Genomic DNA, 9,489 nt, shown 5'->3' on the forward strand with positions numbered 1-9,489 from the left:
AGGAAATATGTTCCTTTGTATGTTTTTATACTGATAACCCAAAAGTGGTCTGTCATAAATTACCTCAACAATGAATCTTATTAACCTCTGTATTACAGTATCTCACATTTTCATTTTAAAATGAAAATACTGTTAAGTTACAACTTATTTCAATTGTAGATTTCTAAATTTGCATTTAATTTGTTGGGTCTTTCTTATCATAAGGATCTTAAAGATCCAGGAAATACAATGTCACATCCAACATTTGATTATTAAAGCCGCTGGAGAGGGGGTGGGAACTGACGATCTCTAATACTACATGGTAAAACAGTATCACTGGAAAAATGGAATCTGCAATGGCAGGCATTCCTTAAAAGCAGGGCTAGACAGGAAAGGAACTTTAAATTCATTTCACAATGTTAAAGTATGTTTCATCTTTTTATAACATTCAAAAAAGGATACTTTAGTTTAATAGTGCTTTATAAAGTAGTCTCCCTGAACTCCTACTTAGTATGTAAATGTCCCCTATTCCTTTGGCAAATATCAGAATAGCCAGAATATGAAAAAAGAAATTGAGATGACTATAGGAAATTAATACATTATTTGAATCAATCTCAGGAAATGGCCAAAACAAGGATTTTTCTGTTGTTGTTTTTTCAATTCAGGAACAGCTTTGTATCGAAGTGCAAATGCCTGTTTGAAAGCTCTTGTGCCAGAGATATTAGAAATTGCTTTTGATAATCAACCATCACCTGAGGACCAGGAAAGCTCTGTAGTTTATCCACTTCAATCAAACAAAAATAGCCCCTACTCCAAATAGTCTTAACCAACTCATCTGAGAACATGCTAATGAATATCCATATAGTTAAGAGGCATAACCAAAACAGAAGTGATCCCGCTGCACATCATTTGTAAGAAGTTGAACACAGTAACTATACTGGTATTACCAACTGCCACGATACCTTTGAACTCAAGGAAGTGGTGAAGTCTAAATGAGTACACAAGCCAAATCCAGGGTCCATCACTGAAATAAAATGTTTAGCTTGGACACTGCTCTCCCAAACTTTTCTGCAGCAGTTGATAAGCATAGTTTCAAATTTTTAAAATGACCATCTGTTTCTTAGTTGAAAGAAATGTTTGTTTACATCAAAAGAAACGCAAAATATAAAAGAAAACTCACAAGTGTTTCAACTGCTTCATGAGTCAAGATTCCTCTCAACTTTCAAATTTCAATTGCCATAGCTGTCAACAAACCAGTCACTGGTATGATTGTCAATGCCCCCCTTCTACTCCTTCAAACACAACTGTTAGGCCAGACTTTTTATTTATAGCAGCTATTCCCAACTAAGCAGCCTCCAGAAGGTTCAGATTATATAGTTCCCAACATTCTGAATGCCTGATTGAGGAAGATCAGTCTATTTCATCCTAGTGATGTTTAGCAATGGATCATGTTAATAAGCACACTCCTCAAAATTGTTTTAAGTGCAAAATATTGATGATGCAATTGCAGGGGGAAACTGTCAGATACATTTTAGGTTCTGTCCCATCTATTGACTGGTACTGATAGAGCTTTCCCATAGAGCTTAACTCCAAAAAGCAAAATATATGGTTGGATACCAAACAATACATTTGAATCAGATCTTTAACAGATGAACAGTATGCATTCGTGTGTGGAAGTAGTAACCGTGGCAAGAAATTTCATCAACTTTAGTTATATTAATTCTCAATAGCCTCAGCTAACATGACTATGGGAAGCCGGTAGTTACCTATTACAAAGAGCTGGAGGACCAAAGGATTCCCAATTATATAGATGGGATATCTTTGAATAGGCATACAAAAGACTGCAGTGTGAACCAATCTCTTATTTTTACCCCAATCTACTGGTAAATACCGTCTGTCAAATATGAAGGAAAACTTGGAAAAAGGCAGAAAGGAAAAAAAAGACTTTGGAAGTTTATTCTTTGATAAATTTAAACTGAAAGTGATGACTTTGCTACTAACATTTTCCTAGATGTACAAAAATCTATTCACAGACAAGTCTGTGTATACTCTAAGACATTAAATTAGAGCTACATGTGAGTGACATAGAAGATGAAGTTTCTATTCAAAGAGCAAAGTTCAATAATCATTTTGGTAAAGCAATAGCCTGTTCTGGTTAATGAGTTCAAAGATAGAGTCTTCCTCTAGAAAATTACAATACAGATAACGCATACAATTACAATACAAGAGGGGCTAATTGTTAGTAACTAGCATCTAAAACAGAATTTTTATAGTAAAAACACATAGAAATTAAAATCAGTTGCATTTTTTAAAACTGGAAAAATGGAGTCACTTCTTAAGCATAAAAGTGGTAATTCATTTTTTTTTTAAAAAAAAAACAATTTGTTTTGGTAAATGAAGCCAGTTTCTTTCGAACCCAAAGGGCAGACGTAAGAAGAACTCAAGCACATCATGCCGAGAGGTAGAGAGGTGTCCATATATAATCACAATCTTCCATTGGTTTTCTTTTTTATTTTTATTTTGTCTGAGGTAATTAGCTGTGTGTGTGTCAAGTTGTAGAATCAAAAGTATTGGCAAAAAAAGAGCAACATTGACAAGATACACTAATGACCTCTTTCCTCTCCTCAACAGGTCCTAAAACATTTAATTAGATGCATCTGAATTAATGCTTCCTGGATCTCCAGTAGGTGAAGTGATTGATGAAGGGGTAGTAGCGTCCTGCCAGCTGCCATTTGCCTGAGGAGGGAATAAAGGCATTTTGTTGTTAAGTCCACAAGATGCTACTACTTGCCTCTTAAATCACTCTGAGTACGATTTCCCAAATCACAATAGGAGAGCATTATGTCATGTGCAAGACACAGACTTTGTTCCATTATGATTAGCCTCATAGCAAACATCTTCGCACGTCATTCACTTTCTGGGGCACAGAAGGTAAAATATTGAGTGAATGCTGCTTCTGCTGCCTTTGTTTCATGGCTTCTCTTTCTCCTTTCCTCTTGCCCAATTTCTCCAGCTAATTTGTCTAAATAGTTAAAGCTTTACTCCCTGTTGATTCTCAAACAATTCAAAGAATTCAGAGTACAGGATGGAAGAATACACTCCCACATATTTTTCTGTTCCCAAATGCAGACTTGGGGATAGGAACCAATCCAAGGCCAGTGTATGGATTTCACTGGAGGCTAGTTGCTGCCCATGCTTTTGCTGTGTCTCTTTCACTCTCTCCTGCAGTCTCTTCTTTCAACTGGGAGCACTCTCCTCCAATGGGAGGGGATAGAAAGATGCTTCCTTCTAATTCACTGGGCCAATATGGATGAGTAGGTGAGCCAGCTTCTCTTTCTGATCATCCCTAACCATTCATGGTTCTTCGCAGTACCGTGAATGATACAGAGACAGATTTCCTTACAGTTTAAGCATGAGGGATTTTTAAAAATTCCCTGAATAATAAAAACTGGCAACAGGATGCCTATTTTCCCCACTCTTTGAAGCAGCAGTCTTATGGCAAGGTGCTAGCAACACCACAGTTAATGCCGCAGTAGAGTTCTATTATAATTGCATCTGCAGATGTGGTTACATTAACCAACACTGCCATGTCAGACTTCCGCAGCTCAAGACATTCAGTTTCAAAATCAGAAGCTCCTTACATCAATGCGCTGTGTCGAATATAGGGGGTTTCCCACAATGCTGTCATATCTTCCTGCCTGGTGTATGACATGGTGTAAGGAATCCATCTGTAACAGTATGACCAATTTGTCAAGCAAACAAAAAAAGTGCCAAAAGAGTTATGTAAATGCTATATTTACTGCCCCAAACCCCATTAACTTCCTTTCTGTGATGTTTTAGTGTTTTGGTGTCCAGCTGGGCTGCACATTTATTCTCAATTTATAACTACTTATATTGCTTTTCTGCATGTTACCAAAAGGAGATTGCTATTAGCATGATACAATGGTTGTCGTTTTTTTTAAAAAATGAGTTTCTCTGGACCCACAGATTTTGGGAAAAGAAAATTTAAAAAAGAAAAAATACCCACCAAGATCCCATTCTCTTCCCCTGGAGCGTATAGCAACTTTTATTCTGCATGACTATACATGAGTATTACCTTTCCCTCTGAAATCCAGGAGAGAATATTAACAACATTACAGTAATGGACATTTGAGCCACATTCAGGTAGTCCTTGACTTATGACCATTCATGACCATTTTTCTAAGAACTGAAGTTACAACGTCACTGAAAAAAGTAACTTATGATTGGTTCTTGCCTTTAGGCCCACTGCACCATCCCTGCAGTCACACAATCAGAATTTGGGTGCTGGAAGTTCTGGTTCCAATTGCGATCATAGATCAAAGACCATCTATGTCAGACATGTCAAACTCGCAACATCACGTGACATCGCGCAACGTATCGGGACTGTTTTGCCATTGCTGGCAATGGGTTGAGCACGGCTTCCGCGTGATGCGTCTGGCCCCCGGGCCAGCAGTTTGACACCCCTGGTCTATATATTAGTCCTTATAAAGGTTCAGATCAGGCAGAGAACCAAATTTATTTAGCCCAAAATTCAAATGGCAGGCCAGTTTGTAGCCCAGTACAGAAAAAAAAATCAAGTCCTTCCTTGTCCAAAGAAGCATTTGAAGATTTAGATCAAGCCAGAGGCATAGGAGGCATTTAATTATGGGATACCCTGTCTTCTAGTAGCTGTACATTCAGGTAGTCCTTAACTTACAGCCACAATTGGGACCAGAAATCCAATCGTAAGTCATTATAATCATAAGTCGAGGCTCCTATATGACTAGAAGTGCTTTTCTGATATTTCTCACTACTGTCATTAAGCAAACGCAGTGGATATTAAGCAAATTCGTTCATTCAAAGGCTTTTTTTTTTTTTTGCCAGAAACTGGCAAAAATTTCACAAATGGCAGTTGTGTGATTCCAAAATGTCACAACCAATTATAAACCCGTGACCGGTTGCCAAGTGCCCTACATGCCACTATATGAACAGGAGGGGACCATTTACAATGGCCAGGCGTGCTCTACAGGCACTTATTCTGTGGCTGTTATAAATGGGAATAGTGAAATGATTGGTAATAATTCAAGGACTATCTTTAAATATTTTACTGTAATGTCTTCAGGAAATCTTAAAATCTGTTTATCTTACAATGGGCACCTGGATTGAAGTATTTATAGGGATTAAAATATTTATGGCTGCAGAGGATTGTGTTAACCTGACATAGTTCCACCTACCTGAGATTGCACATTGGCTCCCACTGGTGAATTCTGGTAAGAACTGAGTGACTGCAGGTTTATAAAGGAATCTCCAGAATTTGTCATTTTAAATGACCCAGAGGAACCTGAAGAGGAAAAAATAAGTTACCTAAAGTTAGATGTGCAACCATTCATTTTCATGCCCTCTGTCATAAATGATAGCCCATGCAGCTGTTGTGCTTGAAATCTGATTCCACAATCTTATCACTTTCTATCGTGCAGAGTACTCAAATTCTAGTGATTAGTGAACAGATCTCGACCAAATACAGTTCAGGTTATTTTATGAATCCAATTCAAGTTCTTCTCGCTTTTCATTCCACCAATAAAGCTTCTCATTTACCAATTGAGTTGCAATCCAATAACTAGGTAGAAATGATCTAGGTAGTAAAAAAATAAAATATTCCATGGCACCCTTTTGAGTTTGATGCACCATCTCATTCAGAAACGATGACATTAAATTATTACCTCAGATATACCATTGCAATCCTTAGCTTTAGATGAGAGGGATGTGATTTTTTTAGGTGAGGCTTTTAGGAAGACTATGAGAGTCAATAAGTCACACATAAATCTACAGTTTAAAATACGCATCTTTTTTTAAAAAACAACAGAAATACTACAGCATACAAGTCTGACAAGTTTTCTCAAAGCATAAAAATCAATGATCTATATTATGCAATAGCAGATACCCAAGTAATAACATATTACTACTGATAAGATATTACTAATAATGTGCAATATGTATAATCGATGAAAGGACTGGTGCACATTCCTAAGGCCCGATTGGGCTCGAGGGGAGGGAGAGTGTTTCAGAACTTTGCCCAGCCATGTTTCAGGTGTGGCATCAGGTCATTTCTCAGGGTAGGAAATAGGGCTGTGGCAATTGTCATCCATGCTTGTTATGTTAATTTTTATAATAGTAAAATCTAATATAAATAAATAAAAACAAAAAGCAAATAGGAGTAAATAGAGACGAAAAATTAAGAATAAAGGGAAAAGATATACAGAAATGGTTTCCAACTTTCATTATAACAAGTATACAAATTTAGCAACTTTTTACCCTCTCTAAAGGTACAAACATTTGTCTCTTTATTGTAAATTCCATCTATCTATAAACAAATCTGTGTAACATCATCCTTTCAGTCCAGCAGAAAGTCCATAAACGGCAGCCAGAAGTAACAAAATATCTGGTTTCTTTAACCTTGATCAAATAAGCCAACTTTGTATTCCTTTTATTTCTAGCAATTTTAATATTTAGTTCATTCAAATATTGTCGTAGGATTTGGTTTATCTTCATTTTGTCTGTGTCCCATCACATAAGAGTTCTTCAAGTCTTTAATAAGTTTCTTTTGTAAATCCAATAAGAAAAAAATATCTACATTATTCAATTGTTTGTCATTTGTATTTCCCTCTTAAAATTTAAATCCTTAACCAGTTTGTTGTAGATCCAGTAAAACATCCTTTTCTAAATCATCCTCTTTGCCTGTCAGTTGTAAAATCTACTTTCGATAGCACTTCTGTCTTGTCAAATAAAATTTGTTCTATATGTCATTTCTTCAATAACATCTTTTGGACATCATTTATCCACAGAGCTAGACATCAATCATTACTGACATTGTTGATATTGTCAGTACTATTTTCTGATTCCATTCTTCAAAATTCTCTGTTGGTATTTATATTGTCATAACAACTTGCATTATCTTACAGCCTGTATATCTTTCCTCTACTTAAAATATTTAATCCCCTCTAAGGCAGAGGTCCTCAACCTTTGGGGCCCCAGGGACCAGTTCCGTGGAGAAAGGTTTTTTCATGGACCAGAGCGTGCATGGTTTTGTGTGCTGCCTGTATCCCACAGATGGGGCTATGCTTGTTTGTGCGGACCGGTTGCTGGCATGCTGTAGCCCGGTACCGGTCCATGGACCGGGGGTTGGGGACCCCTGCTCTGGGGTTTGGTTTTTGAAATCATGAAATTGTTTGTTAAAACCAAAACCAAAAGAGCATCTATTTTCCAAAGAAGTTGTTTGTATTTTACATTTAATTCCAAAATCTTATTGTAAAAGTTTAAGTATTCCAATTCTATCTGGACCCTTATTACATGCATAACTTTCTAAGAACAAAATCTTATTTAATTTTTGCTGTTTAGTTCAGAATCTTTAAAATCTTAAGGCTATGAATAAAAGTTTTTCTTTCAGGATTGAAGTCAAACTCACAAATGTTTTAAAACTTGTTTTTCTGAAGGTCTCTAATAGTTTAAAAGTAGTTAATAAGAAATATCCTAAATCAGGGGTCCCCAACCAGGGGTGCGAGATGATATTCCAGGGGGTGCGAAAACTTGGGTTTTCAAAATTATAGTGTATATGCATAATTCGTTGCCATTATTTTGAACTTTTGTAAGGGGTGTGAGAATATATCAGAAGCGTTCTAGGGGTACAGAGTATAGAAAAGGTTGGGAACCACTGTCCTAAATGATTAGAAACTAAGGTTTGAGAATTTAGTATCCTTTAAAAGTCTGTGCCACAGTTGCAAGCAAGGTGGTTAATCCCATCATCTCCTGGTAAGGGATCTGTGGAAAACCCCTATCCTGCAGTCTCCTTGCAGGGTGAAGCCATGGGAGTACATATAGGTGATCTCCCATCCTCTCTTTACACAGAAAATTCAAAGGAACCAGTCTACTTGCCGGTTCCTTGGCCTTTGCCACATCTGTTAGCTCTGCTTTTACAGAGCCATCTTCAGTTAAGCATACCTCCCCCCTCAAAGTTTTTAATGGGCGCTGTCCCACTGATTACTGAATATGAGATCTGTTTATTAAATTGGTCTCTATGGATCAGTTGGAATTGTTGCTTTCATACCAGCCTCCCTGAACATGGCAACCTCCCTACCCGAGCTCCTTGACCATATAACCATTGGCAGTGAAGTTTCCTAGACTTAGGTTCCTGAACCTTCAATCTGCCTTCAAGTTGGGATCAGATATGGCTCGGGAGTTTATGACTGTTATGACAGGAATGGGCCTGCACCAGGTAATCCAGGGCCTGACACATGACATTAGTCACATACCCAATCTGGTTTTTCTGTTAAGAGCAGTGGCAGTGTGAACTAGATTTGAGGGAGCTTTCAATTGCTCTGCCTGGTACAGGGAGGCCCTGCTCATAGTCACTATGCTTTAGCCACCTCTCATACGGATTACTGAGATGTGCTCTACATGCAGCTGTTCTTGAAGCCTATACAGAAGCTTCAACTGGTTCAACTGGCAGGAATAGCCAACACCCCAGAAGACAAGCTCAGGATCCAAAAAGATCTTGACAAACTTGAACTATGGGCCCTGATCCAACAAAATGAATTTTTATATGGAGAAAAGCAAAGTTTTACATTTAGGCAGGAAAAATCAAAGGTACAAGTACAGATTGGGCGAGACCTGGCTCAAAAACAGTAACAGTGAGAGGGTCCTTGGAGTCCTAATGGACGATCACTTGACTATGAGCCAGCAGTGTGCAGCAGCAGCCAAAAAAGCTAATACAATCCTGGGTTGTATAAACAGAGGCATAGAATCAAGATCATGCAAAGTATTAGTACTGCTTTATAAAACTCTAGTAAGACCACACCTGGAATACTGCAACCAATTTTGGTCACCATATTGCAAAAAAGGATGTTGAGACTTTGGAAAAAGTTCAGCAAAGAAGAACTAAAATGATCAAAGGCCTGGAGACTAAAACATATGAAGAACGGCTGTGGGACTTGGGTTTGGCTAGTCTAAAGGAAAGAAGAAATAGGGGAGACGTGATAGCAGTATTCCAGTATTTGAGGGGGCTGCCACAAAGAAGAGGGCGTCAAACTATTCTCCAAAACACCAAAGGGCAGGAAAAGAAACAATGGTTGGAAACTGACCAAAGAGAGAAGCAAACTGGAATTAAGGAGAAGGGGCGTTGTCTTACCTGAACGACTTTTCTCAGTACGGAGATGGAGAATCCACCGGTGGATTTTCATTGGATGCCTGCTCCTGAGACCAAGTAGCCAAACTTTGACACGCCCCCTGTTGCTGTGGGACCCAGTCTTATTGAGGGCGAAAGCGGCTAATGATGTACTAGGTATTGGCTCTCCTACCCCCAATAACGGCCTAACTGACCTAAGGGTGGGCGTGGATTCTCCATCTCCGTACTGAGAAAAGGCGTTCAGGTAAGACAACGCCCCTTCTCCAGTACAGGAGATGGAGAATCCACCGGTGGGACATACCAAAGCCTCACTGTCCCAACGGGTGGGAATC

At 38.3% G+C, this 9,489-nt stretch overlaps 1 protein-coding gene across 1 annotated transcript in view; it reads right to left on the reverse strand.

The window, feature by feature from the left end:
* Positions 1–1,922: 1,922 nt before the first annotated feature.
* The window catches only part of LOC107287231 (pre-B-cell leukemia transcription factor 4), a gene marked incomplete in the record, with an annotated part of 64,971 nt that continues 57,404 nt past the window's right edge, over positions 1,923–9,489 (reverse strand). The window contains 3 exon segments of the mRNA XM_015815720.1: positions 1,923–2,715; positions 3,621–3,707; positions 5,214–5,320. Coding sequence (XP_015671206.1) covers positions 2,623–2,715; positions 3,621–3,707; positions 5,214–5,320 — 287 coding nt within the window.

Source organism: Protobothrops mucrosquamatus, unplaced genomic scaffold (assembly GCF_001527695.2).
Source record: "Protobothrops mucrosquamatus isolate PMUCROS unplaced genomic scaffold, P.Mucros_1.0 scaffold370, whole genome shotgun sequence".
NCBI classification, from domain to species: domain Eukaryota; kingdom Metazoa; phylum Chordata; class Lepidosauria; order Squamata; family Viperidae; genus Protobothrops; species Protobothrops mucrosquamatus.